This window comes from Diabrotica virgifera, chromosome 6 (assembly GCF_917563875.1).
Source record: "Diabrotica virgifera virgifera chromosome 6, PGI_DIABVI_V3a".
NCBI lineage: Eukaryota > Metazoa > Arthropoda > Insecta > Coleoptera > Chrysomelidae > Diabrotica > Diabrotica virgifera.
Genome location: NC_065448.1, coordinates 85,749,619 through 85,773,572, shown reverse-complemented (window position 1 = coordinate 85,773,572; position 23,954 = coordinate 85,749,619). Strand labels below are relative to the sequence as shown.

The window sequence follows — 23,954 nt, the reverse complement described above, 5'->3', positions numbered from 1 at the left end:
ATTCTTTTGTGGTGCAACATTTAAATTTATATTTGGTAGACATTTTTGACTCGTCAATATAATTTGTAAAAACTTTACAATTACCATAGAATTAAATAATACACTGTACAAACATAAAAACATAAGAGATATCTCGCATTAATTAAATAATAAGGGTTTTAAAGTTCGCAACATAATTAACGTTAGACATAGAGTTACCAAAGAACCATTGCCCTTATTCTTTGTCGATATAGAGCCAAATGAAAACAACAAAAACATATTTAACCTACAAGTCCTACGAAACTGCATAATAACAATAGAACCACCTAGAATAAAAAATACAATAGTACAATGCACAATGTGTTAAAAATACGGGCACTCAAAAAGTTACTGCCCGAGGCCATTCGCCTGTGTTAAATGCAGTGGATCACATGACACAAAAACCTGCAAAAAAGCACGCGACACACCAGCAACATGTGCCTTATGTAATGGCAGTCATCCAGCAAACTATAAAGGATGTTGCTATATATAAAGACCTAGTAAATTCGAAAAACAAAAATATAATGTTATGTTCGTGTAAAACTCCCTTAACCATGAATGTAGGTTGGTACTACTGTCATCTGAACGACAGCTGTCACATACTTAATACTGCGATAGAAAATGGAAACCATGTGCATAATTCTTTAAAATAAAGTATTTTACATCGAGTATTATTTCATTACAAATACTTACGTCCTTTAAGTACAAAGGACTTGACATTTGGCGACGAGGATAATGGATACAAATATTACAGACACTACATCAACTACAGCCGGTACAAACACGAGTTCCTCGACTACAACTGCGATAGTTGCACCTGCTACAGCTCCAGTAATGTCTACACAAGTTTCTACATTCCAGTTTTCCGTTGAACCTTTTAACCAGACAGCTACAAAATGGTCCAGGTGGGTAAAACGGCTGGAAGGAGCATACAAAGTTTTTAAAATTCCAGAGGAAATGAAATTGCCCTATTTACTACATTACATGGGGTCGGAAGCATACGATACACTGTGCGATAAACTAGCTCCAGAGGTCCCTGAAGACAAGTCATATGAGGATACAGTTAAGTTAATGGATAATTTTTACAACCCTGCACCACTTGAAATTGCTGAAATATTTAGGTTTCAATCAAAAAGACAAGCAGAAGGCGAAAGTATACAAGAATACCTACATTCTCTACAGAAACTTGCCATAAACTGCAACTTTTCCACATATTTAAAAAGTGCTATACGAAATCAGTTTGTTTTTGGTTTACAGTCAAAGAGGATTCAAGCCAGACTATTAGAAACAAAGGGATTGGACTTGGACCGAGCCGTAGAAATTGCAGCAAGCATGGAAACTTCAGAAAAGGATAGTAATCAATTTTCTCACAACAATAATTACAATCAGGCTAGTATAAATGTTTTAAATGCGAAAGCAAAAAGTTTTCATAAAAATACAAACACTAGTAAATTTAATGATAATAATACAGTAAATAATCATAGTAGCTCTCCTAATAATACTTTTACAATGTCAAATAACCGTAATAGGGCTTGTTATAGATGCGGAGACACCTCGCATTTAGCCGATAAATGTAATAAAAAGCATTTAATCTGTAACTTTTGTAAAAACGTCGGACACATTCAAAAAGTTTGTTTAAAGGCACAACAAAATTCACACAGGCAAGTAAATTCAGTAAACTCTGCTCAAGAGGTCTTAGAAGTAAATGCTGGAAATTGCAAAGATAAATTTTTTATAAATTTAAAAGTGAATGGTAATATTTTAAATTTTGAAATTGATTCTGGCGCTGCTGTTACAATCATAAATAAAAATATATTTGAAAAATATTTTCCTGCATTACAATTACAAAAATCGGATGTTAAATTAACTACATACTGCAAAAATAATTTGAATGTTTTAGGTTTAGTTTCAGTGGAGGTTGAGCACCAGGAATTAAAGCACACTCTAAAGTTGTATGTGGTGGATGGTGATGGCTACTCACTGGTTGGTCGAGAGTGGATACATGCTCTGGAAATCAATTTACATCAGGTAAATACAATTCTACATGAAAATTTTGAAATTGCAACTTTGTTAGATAAATATAAACATTTATTTGAAAAGTCAGTTGGTGAAATAAAAGGGTTAGAGGCTGAAATTTATCTAAAACCTGGTACTAAAGCAAAATTTTGTAAGGCCCGTCCTGTAGCTTTTGCATTACGCCCTAAAGTTGAGGCAGAATTAGAGTCCTTAGTAAATCAGGGAGTCTTAAAGAAAGTAGCATTTTCGGACTGGGCAACTCCTATTGTTCCTGTAGTTAAACAAAATGGGGACATACGCATTTGTGGTGATTTTAAAATCACATTAAACCCTTGCATTGAAGTGGATGAATACCCTTTACCTACACCAGATGACCTACTTTCCCAATTAGCAGGTGGGGACAAATATACAAAAATAGATATTACGAAAGCTTACTTACACTTGCCAATAAAAGATGAAATGAAACATTTACTTACATTAAACACCCATAAAGGTTTATTTCAACCAAATCGATTAATGTTTGGAATTGCTAGTGCTCCTGCCAAATGGCAACGTTTAATGGAGCAAATGCTACAAGGAATAGATGGTATTTCAATATTTCAGGATGATATAAGAATTACAGCTCCAAATAATACCTTACATTTACAAAGACTTGAACAAGTTTTAAAGAAATTATCTGAACATAATTTACATATAAATTTGGATAAAAGCGAATTTTTCAAAGACGAGATTGACTACTGTGGATATAAGATGAGTAAAACGGGTGTGTCTACTAGTGCAGATAAGGTAACTGCAATTGCAAATGCTCCAATACCTACAAACAGAACTCAAGTTCGGAGTTTCTGTGGCCTAATTAATTATTACAGACGTTTTTTAAAAGATACTTCTACAATTTTACAACCATTAAATAATTTACTTAAAAAGAATGTCAATTTTAAATGGTCGAATACTTGTCAAACTGCGTTTGACAAAGCAAAAAAACTCATTTGTTCTAGAAATGTTTTATGTCACTATGACCCAAATTTACCATTAGTCCTAGCAACTGATGCATCACCCTATGGGGTAGGTGCAGTACTTTCACATATCTTTTCAGATGGTACAGAGAGACCCTTACAGTTTGCTTCTCAAACTCTTACTACTACACAGCAAAGGTACTCACAAATAGACAAAGAAGCTTACAGCATAATTTTTGGAGTAAAAAAATTTTACAATTATTTATGTGCTAGGAAATTTACTTTGCTCACTGATCATAAACCGTTAGTTCAAATTTTTGCACCTGATAAAAGCCTACCAGTTTTAAGTGCAACAAGAATGCAACATTATGCAATTTTCTTACAAGGTTTGAATTATGACATTCGTTACAAAAATACAGATTCTCATCTCAATGCTGACGCACTTTCACGTCTACCTATAAAATCAGAACAAAATTTCACACATGATGAGCCAGATATTTTTGAAATAAATCAAATTGAAACTTTGCCTACAAATATTAGAGATCTAGCTTTTCATACAAAAAATGATCATACCTTAAAAAAATTACTTGTTGGGTTAAAAACAGGAAAACCTGTTGATAAACGATTTAGCTTCAATATAAATCAAGCTGAATTTTCATTACAATCTGATGTTATTATGAGAGGACAAAGAGTAGTTATACCTACTAAATTGAGAAATAAAATTTTGACAGAATTACATACTGCACATTTTGGAATAGTTAGAATGAAATCTTTAGCTCGTAGTTATTGCTGGTGGCCTCACATAGACCAGGATATTGAGTCACTTTGTAAAAATTGTTTAGAGTGCAATAAGCACAAGAACAACCCAATTAAAGATAATTCTCATATATGGGAGCCACCAAAATTTTGTTTTGAACGAGTGCATGCTGATTACGCTGGACCTTTCAATGGAGGTTATTATTTTATATTGGTAGATTCCTTCAGTAAATGGCCTGAAATTCATTTTACAAAAAATACTACTACAAAAACTACTATTGAAATTTGCCGAAAAATTTTTACAACTTTTGGTATTCCTAAAGTTTTTGTTACAGACAATGGTAGACAATTTGACTCTCATGAGTTTAGAACTTTTATGAAAGATAATGGAATTACACAAAAATTTACTGCACCCTACCATCCTGCAACTAATGGACAGGGAGAGAGATATGTCCAAATACTAAAAAAATGTTTAAGGGCTATGCGAAGTGAGGGAAATGACAGGGAGTTTGAATTATGTAAGCTACTTATGCAATACCGCAGAAGCCCACATACAGTTACAGGTAAAAGTCCCTCAGAACTTATGTTAGGAAGACAAATAAGGAATAGATTAGATTTACTTAAACCTTCATGTAGTGATAGAGTTACCTATACTGATATGAGTCTAAGAAACTTTGATATAGGAACTAGGGTTTCCGTGAGGGATTATTTTCATTCTAAATGGCAATTTGGCATTATTGTACTCAGATTAGGGTTATTGCATTATTTAATTCAGTTAGATGATGGTAGAACATGGAAACGTCATGTAGACCAAATACGGCAAATTGGGGAATATACTCCATCTCAAAATAATCCAACATGTTACATTCCGGATACCATTACTCACAATTTGATTCCGAGGGAGGCATCAATTCCAGAGCACAGTGTCTCACCACCACCTACCGAAGTGATTACTGATGAATCCGAAATTTCAAACAATATGGAAAGTTCGAATAGTGTACCTGGGGCTCAAACTGAAACTGAGGAACCCATTTTAAGGCGTTCCACTAGAGTAAGAAAACCTGTTACCAGACTGAATTTGTAAGTACTTTTACTTCTAGTTAACTTTTGTAATTCATGGTCAAGGGAGGAGGTGTTATGTTCGTGTAAAACTCCCTTAACCATGAATGTAGGTTGGTACTACTGTCATCTGAACGACAGCTGTCACATACTTAATACTGCGATAGAAAATGGAAACCATGTGCATAATTCTTTAAAATAAAGTATTTTACATCGAGTATTATTTCATTACAAATACTTACGTCCTTTAAGTACAAAGGACTTGACATATAACAAGCAGCATTCCTATACCTAGAGTTGCAAGCCTAAATAATAATAACACTAATGCTAACCACATACACCAATCACATGTAACATATGCTCAAGTTGCAGCAACTAATACTTCTTCACAAGACAACAACAATAATTCAGACCTTTTAAATAAACTTACAGAATTCCTCACCGAATTAAAAATATGTTTGCACAATTGATAAACCAAAACAGCATGATATTAAGCATGCTTACAACAATACAAATATAACATACAACAATATAAATAGAACGTCGTAATGGCTAACTCACTTAGGCCCGGTACTTTATGTCTCGATTAACAGCCCGTTAGTTAACGGAGGTTTAATCGGGACCTCTTTAGGGTCTCTTGCGTTGTAATAAATGCAATTATAATTATTATTATACTTATTTATAATAAATATATAATACTTGTAATTGCATTTATTACAACGCAAGAGACCCTAAAGAGGTCCCGATTAAACCTCCGTTAACTAAGGGGCTGTTAATTGAGACATAAAGTACCGGGCCTTAGAATAGCAAAGTGGAACGCAAATGGTCTAACAAACCATGTGCAAGAAATTATAATATTTCTAAAATTAAACAAAATAGACATCCTACTTATATCCGAGTCACACAACTGAGAGGTCTTTTATAAAAATTCCACACTACTCTGTCTATTACGCAAACCATCCAGATGGAACAGCCCATGCTGGTTCAGTTGTAATAATTCGTACAGCTATAAAACACTACGAACTTGCTCCATATATCACCAACAAAATTCAGAGTACTATCATAAAAGTACATGCGCTCACCTTTCCATTAACAATAGCTTCTATCTACAGCCCATCACGCCACACCATCAATCTGGAGGAATACAGAGTTTTTTTTAACAACTTGGCTCACATTTCCTAGTGGCAGGGGACTGGAATGCAAAACATACAACCTGGGGAGCAAGACTGATATCTCCAAAAGGCAGAAATCTATTAAAGATCATACAAGATAATAACCTGAAATAACTAACAAGAGGCACCCCCACATACTGGCCCACTGATAACAACAAAATTCCTGATCTGTTAGACTTTGCTATAACTAAGGGAATACCTGAAATACACAGCGACATCACCCCCAGTTTTGATCTACATTCGGACCACAGTTCCATCTTGATTACCTTAAGTACCAATATAATTTGGAAAACTCTTGCACCAAGGCTATGTTCCAGTAACACGAATTGGGTTCAATTCAAAGAAGAAATCAATGAAAAAATATCTCTTGACATTCGACTCGAGCACAAAAACGATATTGAAGAAGCTGTAAAATATTTAACGGAACAAATACAACAGGCCGCTTGGAAAGCTACTCCTGTAAAGGAAAAAGCCATTGATGAAAGGTATAGTATACCCCTCCATATTAGAACACTAGTAGAAGAGAGAAGAGCCCGTCGCAAATGGCAAAGAACAAGAAACGCGATAGATAAAACAAATCTTAACAGGCTCACACACAGACTTCATTCCGCTATCCAAACAGCCAAAAACGAATCCTTTGAAAGATATGTAACAAACCTTTCTCTTGACGACAACTCTCTTTGGAAAGCCACAAAGAAATTCAAAAAGCCGGTAGTAATGAAATCACCAATTAGGAAAAATGATGGAGCCTGGGCTCGATCAGATATAGAAAAATCCAACAGATTTGCAGAACATCTATCAACCGTCTTCTCCACCCCACAGGCCAACGATATTAACGACGAGAAAATTAGAGACTTCCTCAATGCACCCTGTCAGCTATCATTACCACTAAAATACTTCTCACCAAACGAAGTCCGTAACGAAATCAACCTGCTTAACCCTCATAAAGCTCCAGGATTTGACCTCATAACTGGCGAAATCTTAAAAAAAACTCCCAAGAAAAGGTGTCGTCTTAATAACCATTATTTTTAATAGCCTCCTGAGACTGTGCTATTTTCCAGTGCAATGGAAGTATGCACAAATTATAATGATACCTAAACCTGGTAAACCTCTAACTGAAGCCAGTTCGTACAGACCAATAAGTCTCCTTCCGACTTTATCAAAAGTCTTCGAAAGGTTAATCCTTAACAGAATAGAACCAATAATACCTATAGAAAACCTTATCCCAGATAATCAGTTTGGTTTTCGCTCAAATCACTCAACCATACAACAGTGCCATGCCATAGATTAGTCAACAAAATAAGAGAGCCTAGAAGGGAAACAAATCTGTCTATCAGCATTCCTCGATATACAGCAAGCATTTGATAGGGTGTGGCACGAGGGTCTTCTCTTTAAAATAAAAACTCAGCTAACTGACCAAATGTACCTCCTCCTTAAATCATACTAGTCCGACAGATACTTCCAAGTTAAATACGAAGGTACTCTATCCAACTACCACCAAATAAAATCCGGAGTACCTCAAGGCAGTGTACTTGGGCCATTCCTTTACCAAATCTTCACTGCTGATATTTCTATTAGCGAAAATACACTAATGACAACATTTGCGGATGACACTGGTATACTAGCATCAGACATCAACGAAATATTAGCATTTAACAAATTGCAAAATCAACTCAATGAATTAGAAGACTGGCTTAAATGCTGGAAAATAAACGTCAACACAAACAAGTCTTGTCAAGTAAATTTCAGAAATCGAAGAATTAGATGTCCACAACTACACCTAAATAATTCACCTATACCAATAAAAACAGAAGTAAAGTACCTGGGCCATCATCTAGACGAAAAACTTACTTGGAAATCACATATTGCAGCCAAACGACGACACCTCGATTTAAAAGTTAAAAATATGAGCTGGCTAATCAACAGAAGATCGCAACTTTCATTAGAAAACAAACTGACCATCAATAAAACAATACTCAAACCAGTGTGGACATACGGAATCGAGCTGTGGGGCTGTAGCAAACCATCCAACACCAAAATACTACAGACATTCCAGTCAAAAACTATTCGTATGTTAGCTAAAGCCCCATTTTATGTGTCAAACCAAACCCTTCATGCAGACCTCAACATCCCCTTCATCAATTATGTGATTGCTGACCACTCCAGAAGATACATGAATCGCTGCGCAGACCATCCAAACCATCTCATAGACGAATTATTCAACCCCCCACTGGTTGACAGACGTCTGAAAAGACTTTGGCCAGAAGACCTAGGTGCTAGGTAAATTCCAGAGAGTCGTCAATGGACGACACCTGCCACAAGCCAAGAACATACATCATATTTACTTATTACTGTATCGAAGTAGATTGTAAATTAGCAATAAATAAATAAAAATATACATGCTTGCCGTATAATTTGCTATATTACATTGATTGCTACAAGAATGTGAGTGCGAGTGTGTGTATTTCATACAATCTGAAATCTCTCAACAAATTCCCGCGATTTTTTTTAAACAACGTATAAATAAAAAATCGTAATTGTCAATCACTTTTATTCCAAAATTAATGTATTTTAAGGAAAACATTTTTTCTCTATCCACTTAATAAATACATCGCTCATCAGGAAGAAAAGTGACAACTCAAAAAATGCATTAATCGAGTTATCTTGTTAAATTAACTCAAAATATCCTATACTTTTACAGTAAAACCTCCGTTACCCGAAGCCTTTTTAACCGAAACATCGTTTAACCGAAATGGCTGACAGTTTTAATATTTTCGTGAATAAAAAATAAATGTAAAAAAAGCAATAAAATTAAGGAAAATAAACATGTTTAAGAGTGTTTTTTTAAGAAATCTTCTATTTTATTTTGGATTATCCTTTGACTACAATGTTTTGCAGCTATATCTCTCCAATACTATGTCATTTGATACAAGAAGAATACAAAAACAATGTTATTTTTAACCGAAATTCTTGTTATCCGAAATGGCCTACCCCCCAATTATTTCGGTTAACAGAGGTTTTACTGTATCAGGAAAAATGTCACATATATATTTATTTCCAACCAAAATGGTGGTAGTGTCATTTCTTTGGTGGTAAAATGAATCTTATTTACGTGCCATCTCCGCGACGAAGGTTGGCAATCATCATTGCTATTCTCACTTTTGACACTACAGCCCGAAAGAGTTCAGTTGAAGTGCATCCAAACCATTCTCTGAGATTTCTCAGCCCGGACATTTTTCTTCTACCTATGCTGCGCCTTCCTTGAATCGTTCCCTATATAATTAATTTTAGGAGTTCATATCTTTCACCACGTGTTATATGACCCAAGTATTGAAGTTTTCTTATTTTGATGGAATCCAGTATCTCCCTGCTGTTCTGTATTCTCCTTAGTACTTCCTCATTGATTATTCTGTCTGTTCAGGAGATTCTCAGCATTCTTCGATACGTCCACATCTCAAATGCTTGAAATCTATTGAGGCATTATTCATTGAGAGTCCATGTCTCCACACCATACAAAAGAACAGAAAATACATAACATTTTAGTACTCGCTTTCTAAGATTTAGGCTGAGGTCTCTACTACGTAATATTTGTTTCATATTAGTTTTTTCTATTATCTCCCTTTATTGACAATCAGATATAAAACTAACAGCTATAAGTCAATTTGTTGGTCTTACATTAAATTAATTATTGTAAATGTGGTGACGTGGAGAGGTAAACATCCAGCGATGTTTCCTCAGTTACCTCTTAGGTCGGATGGCCAGCTTCTTCTGAGTCTTCTATTGTGGACAGGTTGCAGTAGTGGATGAAGTAATGGATTAGGATGGTCTTCTAGTTTGTTGTGGTGTTTTATGTTGTTTTCTCGGATGACTTCGGTTACATATGGAATTTTTAGATCAGTGTGAAGAGTTTGATTTGATACATACCATGGTGCATTAACTGTTGCTCGAAGTATCTTGGATTGCGCTCTCTGGATAATCACGGTATTGGATTTGCTAGCACAGCCCCACAGTCCAATGCCATAAGTCCAGATTGGCTTTATCACTGCTACATATTAGCAATTTGTTTTCTATTGAAAGGTGGAATTTTCTTCCGATGAGCCAGTAAAGTTCTTTGGTTTTTAGGTCAAGTTGCATTCTTTTCTTTGTTATATGGTGTTTCGAGTTGAGTTTACTGTCAAAGTGTAGCCCTAGATATTGGATTTGATTACTTTATGGTATTTTTATTTGATTGATGGTTACCGGTGAGCAGGTTCCAGTCCGGAGAGTGAATGTTATATGGGATGATTTTGTTTCGTTTACCTTAAACTTCCACTTCTTCAGTCATATTTCAAGTGAGTTTAGATGCTCTTGGAGATTTTGTGTTGCTGCAATATAATCGTCATGCTTGGCAAAAATAGCAGTGTCGTCTGCAAATGTCCCGATGATTGTTTTATCATTTGTAGGCAAGTCATATGTATGTAGTATGTACAATAATGGCCCTAGTATGCTCCCTTGTGGTACGCCAGAGTGAATAGGCTTGTATTCCGAGACTTCTTCATTAACTTTTACTTTAAACTGCCGTTCGTGTAGGTAAGCTTTCAGTAGGTTGTAGTAACTTGCTGGGAGAATTCTTTTTATTTTGCATAACAAGCATGGATGCCAGACTTTGTCAAAAGCCTGACTGATGTCTATAAAGGCTGCTGTGCAGTACTGCTGGTTTTCAAGTGACTGGTTGATGGCGTTGACTATGCGATGGCATTGTTGTATTGTTGAATGGCTCTGTCGAAATCCGAACTGATGATCTGGGATCCAATTTTGTGGATTTATTTCTGCATTTATTCTGTTTAGGATAAGTCTTTCAAGCAACTTGGAGATTGTTGGTAATAAGCTGATAGGCCTATATGATGAGACATCTAGAGGGTTTTTGTCAGGCTTTGGTATCATAATTATTTGTCCAATTTTGAGTGCTTTGGGCCAGTAGTCACATCTGAGTATTGCACTGAATATGTGCAGTAGTTTAACTATGCCCTTTTTGGGTATTTCTTTTAACATTTTTGCAGTTATCAGATCTTCACCTGGTGCCTTCTTTGGGTTTAGGGTGGCAATTACGTCTCTAATTTCTTTTGGAGTAAATGGTTTTATTCGGTCCTGTATCTGTAGTGGTTCTTCTAATATTTGGTTCGCCTCTGGTAGTTCGTTGTCATTTAGTGGAGTAAAAACTTTAAAGACTCGCGAAGAGGTCAGCCTTTTCTTTATCACTTTTTGCCCATGGTCCTGGTGGTGTTGAATTTTTACGTATTGGAGGTAATGCTGTTATTGGCTTTCTCTTACTTTTTAAGGGCTTCCATATAGAGTTGTCTTGTCTTGATAGATTGGTGATGTAATTCGTGAATGACTCATTTTTGACTTCTTGCAGCTTTGATTTTAATTTGTTGCTGATGCGATTGTATCTTGTTCTGCTGTCTGGTGTGTGTGTTCGTTGCCATGCAGATCTGGCCTTTCTTTTTTCAGCTACCAGTTTTTTATTTCTAAAGGCATATTACTTATGTTTCTGTTGGGACTACTTTGTGGGGTAGCTGATTTAGCTGCATACTGTAGTATGTTTATAAATTTGTTATAGTCCTCTTCTATTTCTTCCGGTTTTTTCAGCCTCGTTATTTCGATAGTATCGTGAATAATTTGTCGGTAAGTGTCCCAGTTTGTTTTATTGTTGTGCAGGTGGAGTTTTGGTTTTTTAGTAATAACTGTTGTACTTACCGTTGCTATTATTGGGCTATGGTCAGTAGTTAGGTCATAGCTTGGCGTTATATCTGTATAAGTTATACCGATACCGTTTGTTATGAAGAAGTCCAATAAATCTAGTTTTTTGTTGGGATCGGTCGGCCAGTATGTTGGTGTTCCCGTTGAGATAAATGAGTAATTCTTATTTTATATAACATGTGCCAGTTCTTTGCCTTTTGTTGTTATAAGTCGTGACACCCACAAGGTATGCTTGCTGTTGTAATCTCCCCCAGCAATGAATTTTGGTCCTAGGGTTTGGAAAAATTCTTCATAGTGTTCTCGTTTTAGATTATAGCGAGGAGGGCAGTACACAGCTGTTACGTTGACATTATATGGAAGTGCTTCAATGCTTACTGTCGTTGTCTGGATGTGTTCTTCGTGCTTCAGTAGTTCATGATGTTTAATATTTTCTTTGATGAGTATTGCTGTACCTCCGTGGGCTGTGCCGTCAGGATGCTCAGTATGATATAGTTTATATTTAGGTATGTTAAAATAAGTTCTGTTTGTAAAGTGCGTTTCACTAATTAAAAAGGTCAATTTTATTTATGTCTAGAAATATTTTCACTTCTTCTGTATGGCTTGGAAGGCCGTTGGCATTCCATTGGGCTATTCGAAGAAACTTACTATTCGTAAGCATGTTGAGGACCATGCTACTTTGTTGGATTAGTTGGTTGAATAGATTCTTGAATTCTTTCAAAAACTTGTTTAACACAGTGGTTGTATCTTCTGTTTGGTTGTGTTTAGTTACTTAAGCGTAGCTCAAGCCCTGGGGCAGTGGATTGGATCGTTGTTGTGTGTTTCTTGTGTATATATCATTTGTGTAGATTGCTGATGGGTTTTGATGCGCTCCATTGTTTTTGTTGCTTCCTTTGGTAAGTTTCTTATAGTGATCACATCCCTTATAATTGGCTGGGTGGCCTCCATTGCATAACGCACATATCGTTGGCGTCTCCTTGGACTTTTTGCACGTGGTGGTATTGTGTGAGCCTCCGCATTTTACACAGACGAATGGTTTATTACAATATGATTTGGAGTGTCCATATTGTTGACATCTCGTGCACTGTATTATACTGTTTTTTGAGTTCGTGGAGGTTCTATGAGTACTACTCTGTTCTGTAGGCCTGTTATATTATAGACATCTTTATTGTTTTGCGCGGGTTCTAAATCTACAAAGAAGAGATTAAGTGGTTCTTTGGTTTTTTTGTTGTTTTACATTGACTATGTTTCTCACTTCGTGCCCTAACTGAGATAGTTCACTTTTTATGTCATCAGTATTGGTTGAGTGATGTAAGTATCTGATCATGATTCTGTAGGCTCGTTCTTCTTTTAGTTGGTGCATGTGATGGTATATATTTTTTTCCTTGTGTGTGGTGTGTGTGTGTGTGTGTGTGTGTGTGTGTGTGTGTGTGTGTGTGTGTGTGTGTGTGTGTGTGTGTGTGTGTGTGTGTGTGTGTGTGTGTGTGTGTGTGTGTGTGTGTGTGTGTGTGTGTGTGTGTGTGTGTGTGTGTGTGTGTGTGTGTGTGTGTGTGTGTGTGTGTGTGTGTGTGTGTGTGTGTGTGTGTGTGTGTGTGTGTGTGTGTGTGTGTGTGTGTGTGTGTGTGTGTGTGTGTGTGTGTGTGTGTGTGTGTGTGTGTGTGTGTGTGTGTGTGTGTGTGTGTGTGTGTGTGTGTGTGTGTGTGTGTGTGTGTGTGTGTGTGTGTGTGTGTGTGTGTGTGTGTGTGTGTGTGTGTGTGTGTGTGTGTGTGTGTGTGTGTGTGTGTGTGTGTGTGTGTGTGTGTGTGTGTGTGTGTGTGTGTGTGTGTGTGTGTGTGTGTGTGTGTGTGTGTGTGTGTGTGTGTGTGTGTGTGTGTGTGTGTGTGTGTGTGTGTGTGTGTGTGTGTGTGTGTGTGTGTGTGTGTGTGTGTGTGTGTGTGTGTGTGTGTGTGTGTGTGTGTGTGTGTGTGTGTGTGTGTGTGTGTGTGTGTGTGTGTGTGTGTGTGTGTGTGTGTGTGTGTGTGTGTGTGTGTGTGTGTGTGTGTGTGTGTGTGTGTGTGTGTGTGTGTGTGTGTGTGTGTGTGTGTGTGAAAAAATGGCTTGGATGCGAGTCCGTTAGCCACAGATTTTTATTTTATTTTTACCTCAATTTATTAGTTTTGTTATATTTATACGTATTTCACTTAAATGATTATATTTGTTTCTTTCAAGTAGTTTATGAGTAATTTAAATATTTCCATTTTATGACAACTTAGTAGATATTCTATACTAATTGGAAAATGAACTTGTGTTTGTCGTAAATTGTAATATAATTGATTTATATATCTCTCGTTAATTTTGCATTCCAAGAAAATATGGTTTAAATCTCTAATCGAAACATTATCACAAAAACATACTGATGAATTAATTATTCCTAATTTGTGCAGATGTGCCTCATATTTCCCGTGTCGAGTTTTTAATCTGACGATAGTAGAAATATCTTGCTTTGGCAGGTTATATTTAAATATGTATTCAGGTGGCGGAGGAAGTTCTTGATGTAAAGAAAAATATAAATTTTTTTCCTTGAACTCCTTAACCAATTTTCAGTATATTTCTGGTGTTTCACAATTTATTTTGACAACGTTTATTAAACTTTTTGTCTGGTATTCTTCTTTTGTCGCTATTTCCTCTAATTGCTTTGTCTCGTTGAAATCCTGTACCCCGTGTACAAATATTGGTGGAGGTTTTGGTATTTTGTTGGTTTCTGCGGTTCCAGTATTTTCTTCTGTTTCTTTCGACAGCGGTTGGAATTGGTTACCTGTTTCAATTTCGCTTGGATTTTGTTTGATGTTATGTATTTTCTTCCTTTTATTGCTTCCCAAGACTTGCCATGCGTTTTTATTGTTTGTCTCATTGTCTTCTTCATCTTCGCTGGTTGATGTCATATGAGTTTCTCTGTCTTCGATATTTGCACTATTTTTACTTGATGTCGGTATTTGCTGAACTGGTTGAGAGTAATAGTCAGTAATAGTTTGTATTTATTTACTGTCTGTATAGGAGTTGTATGATACTGTTGCATAGTTGGCATATTCATGTTCATTGGATTTTCTGGTTGGTTCATCATTGTTGGCTGCCACTGTAGTTGGTTGCTTGTGTCATTTGTAGATTTATTGGATCACTCTGTATGTTTTGTTGTTGATAAACTGGTTGTCCATTTCTGAACCCAATAAGATTCCCCGAAGGAAACATATTGTTTTGTTTTTCTCACTTATTGCTAATGGGTTTTTTTATTGTTGTTGATAAGATAATTAGAATTCTTAATCACCGGTTTTTTGGAGCGCTTTAACCATGTTTACACCTCGATGGCCCAGCGACGACTGTTTCATATTAGAGAATGCACTTCTAGCCTTTTCCATTCTAATTCGGATTTCTTTGGTATAATCGTTTGTTTCACTAATGTTTGTCCCTAAATAGTTATAATTCTGAACTCGTTCTATCGTCTTATTATTTACGTGTAAATTGATGTTTCTATTTTTCTTTGATATAACCATGAATTTCGTCTTCTTTATGTTTAGTGACAGACCAAATTCTTCACTCGTTGCAACAACCTTATCTAAAATTCTTTGTAGATCTGTAATAGTTTCTGTTATGAGTATTGTGTTATCGGCGTATCTAATTTCACATATGGGTAGGCCATTTATTTGTATGCCTGCTACTTCATCTTCTAATGCTTTTTTGAATATTTCTTCTGAGTATGCATTAAACAGTGATGGCGACAAGATACAGCCCTGTCTAACGCCTCTTTTGATTTTTATTTTATTGGTGTTTAAATTATTTATTCTTATGACAGCTTCTTGTTCATAATACAAATTATTTATTATTCTTATATACCGTGCGTCGATGTTCTTTGTTCCCAGTAGTTTTATTAACGGATTATGTTTCATCATATCGAATGCCTTGTTATAATCTAGGAAGCAGACATAGAACAATGACACTTTTCATTTATGCTCTGATATCAGACATGAACTTATCGTTATTTATCATAAAACCGTTGTATTTCGAGAAGTGTCCTTACAGTTAAATTAAGATCTAAAAATATATTTTTGTGTCCCCTGAAAAAAGTGGTTTTTTGAGTTGGGACACTTCTTCCGGATGAGCGACATGATTATTGTATTGTTATTTTTGTCCATTCAGTTATACATATTTTATCATATTGTCAAGGTAATGGCCCCTCAGATGAAACAAAGTAGTCTGCAAAATGGTATGAACTTTTCAGAGCAGTCGTCTCTAAAATCCGAATAGCTAGGATGATTGCCGACCTCCGTCGCGGAGATGTCACTTAAAGAATACCTCCAGTGTCAGACCGCAAACCAATGCGAGATATGTTATTTGAAGGGCTCTCGTAGTATCTTCAATTTGTATTTCATCTTTTCTTCTATCAAAATTGTGTAATACCTACACAACAAATTTTTTACAATTTCATATCCTAATTTTGTTTCTACATCTAGTGCCCGGTAAAAAATGCACCATTTATTTGCTAAAACTTCAAAACCATCCACATCAAGGGGTTTCGATGTCATCCATTGGAAATCTTCGTTATAATTCAGCGATTTATAAATCGCAGTGGAGGCACCCTCTAGATTTTCTACGACATAGATTTTTCTTCTAACGGTGATTTTTCTAAAGCATGCACGTTCCTCAAATGTTTTTTCAAACTACTCTTGCGAGTAAACTGCTTAAGGCAGATTTCACACTTGTGATAAGTTTCTTCGGTGTGCGCTCTCATATGTGTATTAAAATGAGATTTATGAGAAAACTGCTTAGAACAAATTTCACACTCATACGGTTTTTCCCCAGTGTGAACTTTCATATGTGTTTTTAAATGATGTTTTTGAAGAAACTGCTTAAGGCAAACTTCACACGTGTGAGGTTTTTCTCCAGTGTGAACTATCATGTGTCTTTGGATCTGTTGCTTCAGGGAAAACTGCTTAAAACATATTTCACATTCGAACGGTTTTTCTCCAGTATGCACTCTCATGTGTACCTCTAAATTTTGGTTTTTAGGAAACTGTTTAAAACAAATTTCACACATGTAAGGTTTTCCTCCCGTATGTGTCATTAAATGTTGTTTTAAACCACTCGCTTCAGTAAACTGCTTAAAACAAAATTCACACTTGTGAGGTTTTTCTCCGCTGTGCATTCGTAAATGTTTTTTTAAAGGACTTGTTTCACTAAACTGCTTAAAACAAATTTCACACTGGTACGGTCTTTCTCCAGTGTGAATTCTCATATGTCTGTCTACATTTTGTTTGTGAGAAAACTGCTTACTACACATTTCACACTCAAAAGGTTTCTCTCCACTATGCACTTGCATATGTGACTCTAGCTTTTGTTTTTTAGGAAACACCTTAAAACAAACTTCACAGTTGAAAGATTTAGAACGAATCAAAGTTTTTGATGTCGTTTCTTCAAAGTGTAGACTTCGTTCTTGTATGTTTTCCATAATTTGGTTTATGTTCTGAGAAGAATCTAAAAAAAAAATCCAGACTATAAAAATTTGTTAATGCAGAAACGATACAGAAAAAAAGTTGATAAAGTGAAATATACTGTATGGTGCAAATGAAAAGAAAATATCGTTATTTCGAAAGTCAGCGACTTTAAGAGGCTACAGTAGCGATCAACAGGTAGCAACAAACGCGTTCCAAGATTGCGGCTCTAATTTTGAATATTTTGTCGAGATATTTGGCACACATATTCGTAATATAATAAAGAATGGCGATACAGAGCCCAAGTTCAGAAATATGTTAGTACTTACGTGGAAATTACTCTATAACTAAATAAAATATTGAAAAAAAGGAGCCTGTACCGCCATTAAGAAGAAAAAAAATAAACTTTCTTCACATAAACTTTTTTATCCCATGCCTAGATTTTGTGTAATCTTGGAACTACTGAATTGTTTTATTTCTAACAAGAAATCGAACATATTATAACTAAATAACTAATTAGGCAACATAGAGAAATTATCACTGTCATTTTGACAAACCTGCGTCAGATTTTCTCTAATCTGTTCTGTCATCTTTATCGATATCTGTTCAGTGCAGTAGTGTGTTAATTTAAGAATTCGTTTTTGTTGTTTCATAGGAAAGTAGTGTTTATTGATAGTTAATTTATTATATATTTGTTGTTGTTGTATAAGTTGTTGGCATCTTTGAAAGAATAGATTGTTGTTAATTGTGAGTTTTAGTTATATGTAGGTAGGTAAGTATATTTTACGTAAAAATATTTCGAATTCTAATGCGAGTATATAAAGTTTTAGGAGGATTTTTTATTCTAAAAATATTATCAATAGTTTAACAAAATTGAAAAAGTAAATCAAACGAAAAATAAAGTGAAACCTTCCAAGAAAAAGTCCCTTAAAAACCGTGCCAAAATTATGCGAAAATCGAAATTCTAAATACCTATCTTAACATAAAATTTTCACCCATTTTGGTTTATTTTTATAAATATCTATTTACTAATAATAAAATCGTTTTCTATTACTTCCATTTAGCGCGACTATGATATTGTCAAAATATTAATCTTAGATAATGTCAAAGATTACCACTGTTGTCAAAGTTTATGATACTATCTCCCGAAGTTATATTTTGTTGCTACCTGTTGATCGCTACTGTTTACTCTTAAGGGAAAATCCCGAAACAGGTGGATTTTAATTATAAATTTTTATTTTTTGCCATATACAATAAGACCCACGCTACTATGGGTAGGTACCAAATTGCTATGTTTTCAATCCGTTCTCAGATGTGACTCTCATATCTGTGATGTTACAGTCAAGAAGCTACTCAATGTAATTGTTTTTCCATACAAAAATACATTAATTAATAGTACTGTTACTCTGCTTTAAAATATCTTTATTCAAACGTCAAGAATATTACAATACTTTAACCTTTTCACTGCGGCTAGTTATAAAAGTAGTATAGACCGTTAATTTTTTGGTGTTAGATTCTTGAAATATTTTTAAATATACAGTGGAACCCCGATAAGTCGGCCCCCGATAACTCGGAAGTCCGGCTAACCCGGACCGATTTTCATCAGATAAACATTTTGATTTTCAATATTTTGTATTTTTCAATTTATTTGTGGCTTATTTCCCATCAAAATAGTTAATTATCAGACAAACCTTTCAACAATAAAAATGTATGTAATATAATATTTGAGAGATAATGTGTACTTATGTGTGTAATTTGAACTATACGATATTAAAAATGACTCATAGCACACGCCGCAGAAACAACAGCCACCTGTCTGTAGTATCTATTCCTTTTTATTTCAAACTGTCAGCATTGTTTAGGAAAGACTATTTAAAAAATTCTTTTATAAACAATGGTCTTTAGGTTTCACTGTTCTTAAATAATAACATTACATCATTGTGACTGTATTGTGTGTCTTGTATTGTTCGCTTCCATTTACTTACGTTTGTGTTTGGTGTTTTTTTTTTGGTAATTTTAATGAGTAGGTACTGTGCATATTTATAAATATATTTCATGTTATTTCAATTCTAACGGAGTTTATCTGTAAGTATACCGTATTTTATTAATTTTTACCATATTCTCCGGCTATCTCGGATTTTCGATAACCCGGATCGGTCGCGGTCCCGATTAATCCGAGTTATCGAGGTTCCACTGTACTGTAAATGTTGATGTAACATGCATAACTTTCTTCTATGGACAACATACAATACGCAAACAATATTTGATTCATACGGTTGCCGCAGCGAATGCCAAAAAAGGTTACGCAGATTTAGCCGGTTCCCGTTGTACGGGCCCGAAGTTATTTTACGTATAGATGTCCGGTTCCCGCAGTGAAAAGGTTAAAACTTTTACGACTTTAATACAGTGACAACCATAAACGTCAAATACAGCTGTTCTATTAACTGTCAACTTTCTATGGTAATATTCGGTTTTTACACATTTTCTGACGTTCTAAACGTCACTAGACATTAAAGGAAACAGTACAACAAGTGAACGGTCCAGCACTGTATTAGCTCAATGTCTCGTGTGTCTAGAAGCGTGGCGGATACTATCTATTATACCAGTGACGTCATCCATCCGGGCGTAATAACGTAATAGATGATTTTTTTTAATATGGGTCGTGTACTAGCTGGTAATGCTGGCAATTCAATCGATTTGCGACAAAATAATCACAGCGATTAAGAAAACGCAACCTGTCCAATTTTTACCGCGACGCGATAGTCGCCCTACCACAATAAACATACGGGCAAGTATATACAGTTTATGATTTTTTTAAATGAGAATATGGGTCGTGTACTAGCTGGTAATGTTGGCAATTCTGTATTCAGTGATATAAACATTAATATAATTATTTATACAGGGTGTCCAAAAAAATTTTTTTGAATTAAATTAATTGATACAAAGAAGAAGAATGTATGTAATTTATTTAATTCAAAATACATTTTACTGCTGCAAGAAAACAGAAAAATGTTTATTTGACAAATAAACATAACTTTTCGCTTAAATTTAATGTTCAAGCTGCCACCCACCTCCCTCTTGGCAGTTTTAACATGGAATTTAAGCGGAAAGTAATGCTTATTTGTCCAATAAACATTTTTTCTGTTTTCTGGCAGCAGTAAAATGTATTTTGAATAAAATAAATTACGCCCACTCTTCTTTTTGTGCCGATTAATTTAATTCAAGAAAAATTTTTTTGGTTTATACGGTATGTGGCAAACACAAGAATCTACAGGTCGAGCAAGTCTCGTAAATTTCACGATTGCGAGCCACGCTTCACGCAACCGTGTTTGCGTACTTGTGTTTCGAGTTGCGTGGTCGTGCGGAGTTATATTTACCAAATTTAAATCCGTTCCAACATGCTGTCAAAATTAAGTCAATATGGCTACTGGGTGTAAAAGATAAATCTTATTCTATCTGTTCTTAATGAGTTTTAGATAATTTTAGTTGTATTTCTTTGTAATTTTGTGTTGTACAAAGATTAATTTAACATTTTCTATGGAAGTATTAATTTAGAAAGATAATATGCTTCATTGGTGTTGTGTTTTGAAGTGTGAAATGCAAAGTAATTGTGATAAAGTCAAGATAAAGTTCACTTTTAAACTGAACTAAATAAGGTATCTGAGAGACAACAATGGTTAAATGCAATACAATGTACAGGTTTTACTAGCGAAATGAAAATTTTCCTGTCCTGTCTGCTGTAATCATTTTATATCTGGTAAGTTACAATTACAACAGTAATGATTTTTGAAGATGTTAACATTTTAATCTTATAGGAAAACCAGCCGACTTAATCGATAATAACAATCTCCAGATTGGGTTCCTTCAATAAATATGGGCTATAAACACAATGAAATAAGTTCCCCAAAATCTAAAATGGAGTGGTATCAAAGGAGAATTAAAGGAAAAAATATTCATATTGAAATTATTTATAAGGCACTGGACTGTCTTAAATTCTACAATAATACTAGGTGGGTAAATGATTTTAGACATTTTTCATTAAGAGTAGATTAAGATTAAGTAGATTTTCATTCAGTAGATTTAAGACTTGTTTACACAGGTAGAGTAATGATGCAAGTACTTGATAGAGTAGAGTAACTCTACCTGTAAAAATGCTCAGCACAGTAGAATAGCTGGTAGAGTTTATAGTTGGAGTTAAAGTAGAGTGACTAGCAACCTATGGCAAAGTAACTACTCTATGACCACCACTACTGCCAAAATGTCTACTCGGCTGCACACTCTACCCATGGAACACGCTCAATTATGGCAGAATAGAGTAGGTAGGAGAGTACATGGGGGCGCTGTCATTCTGGCTGGAATTGTGTTTTGTGTAAATAGTGAAAATGAAGTTCACCGAAGATGAAACTTTAAAACTTGTAGAGCTATAATACGGCGAATACCAGTGTTTATGGAATTTAGGTAGTGTATACTACAGAAATAAAAGTTTGCAGCAAGCTGCGGAGGATGAAATCGTCGAAAGAATGGCAAAGGGGGCTTTGGAGTAAACGAGCTTAAGCAAAAAATTAAGAATTTAAGGTGCACTTATAATCAAGAGTGTTTAAAAATACAAAAATCGGTTTCACTATACTAGCATCAGTACTATACTTGTACTCTCCTCAAAACTCTACCCATGTAAACAAGTCTTTAGAAACAGTGGAAAATGAGGTAGCTAGTAGAGTAGTAGTAGAGTAAAATATACTGGTTTAGCAAATTACAATGTTTTAAGGTAATACAGTAGCGATAAACAGGTAGCCAAAACGTGTTCCAAGATTGTCACTGTAATTTTGAATATTTTTTCGAGGCATTTGGCACACGTATTCGTAAAATAATAAAGAATGGCGGTACAGAGCCCAATTTGAAAAATATATTAATATGTGGAAATTACTCTGTAATTATACAATATTTAAAAAACGAGCCTGTACCGCCATTAAGAAGAACAAAAAAATACACTTTCTTCAAATAAACTTTTTTATCCGATGCCTACATTTTGTGTAATTTTGGAACTACTAATGAAATAAAAAATTTTAGTAGTTCCAAAATAACACAAAATCGGATAAAAAAGTTGTATTTGAAGAAAGTGTATTTTTTTGTTCTTCTTAATGGCGGTACAAGCTCGTTTTTTTATATTATATTTAATTACAGAGTAATTTCCACATAATAATATATTTTTCAAATTGGGCTCTGTACCGCCATTCTTTATTATATTACGAATATGTGTGCCAAATATCTTGAAAAATATTCAAAATTACAGCCGCAATCTTGGAACACATTTTCGCTACCTGTTGATCGATACTGTTTCCTCTTAAGATAGTTTTAATAGTTATTTATGATATAAGTATTAAAAGTACAATTTTAAGACGCGCATGTGAAAGTTAACTTGAAAAAATAATTTTATTAATGTTTTGACTTCCACATCAGATGTCATTGTCAAAATACAAAATATTTATTATTATTAGGTTTGTTCTAGCAAACAGTCAAACTAGTCAAAAACCATCAGCAAACAGTTGGTCAGTAAAAGAACATAATACAGTCACCAGTGCGATCCCCTCTACTTGCGCTGGTCCACTATTCGCTGATGGTTTCAAACTGATGCTAGAACAAACCTATTATTATTATGCATATCATTATCTGTAAATAATATTTCTTCTGATTGTTAATTGTAAAGGATAGAAAAATTACCATTTATTTCATTTTTTTTAGAATCAGCTGAGAGAAGTGGTCTACAAAAAACCAGGAAGGAAACGGAATATGTGGCTACGAAAGGCAAAAGAAAGGTTTACAAAGCAAATGTGACACATTTTTTTGAAATATTTAGGAATATCAGTAAATTGCATTAAAAAAATGTATGAAAAGGTTTTGTTCAATAAAAATGTTTATATTTATCAAGGATGTATTATTTGGTATGGCCACATATCGTCAGTGATGTAATAATACATCCTATCTGTTTTTTCATGAGTTTTGTAAGAGAGACTAAAAACTTGTCTTAGGGTCACCTCCTGTTTTCATATGATATTTTTTGACTTGTTTTGTAGTAAATTAAACTATCTATGAACTACAAAACAAGTCAAAACTTGCATATGAACACAGGAGGTGACTTTAAAACATGTTTTTCCATCTCTCATACAAAACTCATGAAAAAACAGATAGGAGGTATTGTCACATCAGCAAGGATGTACAGTGATAAGTGCCCTAATAACCGGCAAAATATGGGCAACATATTTAGTTGTGAGATAAAAAGAAATGAAACTAGTTGAGCTGGGAAATTTAGCGAAATTAACCTTTAAATTTACGTTATATTGATCCCACCTTTACACATATCGGAGGAGTATGTCAACTAAAACTGTCACTGTGACAGTGGTAGTTTCCAAACTCGTCTGATACGTCTGAAGGTGGTACACAATCAATACAATCTAAATGTATAAGTTAATATCGCTAAATTTCCCAGCTCAACTAGTTTCATGTCTTTTTATCTCACTACTTAATACATCTTTTGTGCTATTTTGCCGGTTATTAGAGCGCTCATCACTGTATTTCTGGTATATCCAGGGAATGTCTACAAAATATATTTTGAATGTCCAGAGAACATTCGTGGACATTCATGGAATGTTCCAATAAGACATTCAGGTAATGTTTAAAATGCTGACACAGGATTTTCCTGGGATGTTCAGGGAACATGTTTTCGGGGATATTCCAGGAATTTTTCAATGTCTGTGTACCTTCTATGGACCTATATGGAATATTTT

At 34.8% G+C, this 23,954-nt stretch overlaps 1 protein-coding gene across 1 annotated transcript in view; it reads right to left on the bottom strand.

The window, feature by feature from the left end:
- Positions 1–16,275: 16,275 nt before the first annotated feature.
- The window catches only part of LOC114342268 (zinc finger protein 468), a 28,396-nt gene continuing 20,717 nt past the window's right edge, over positions 16,276–23,954 (bottom strand). Inside the window, exon 4 of the mRNA XM_028293056.2 lies at positions 16,276–17,215. Within this exon, the coding sequence (XP_028148857.1) occupies positions 16,332–17,215 (884 nt within the window). The 3' untranslated portion in view covers positions 16,276–16,331. The remainder of the gene's footprint in view (positions 17,216–23,954) is intronic.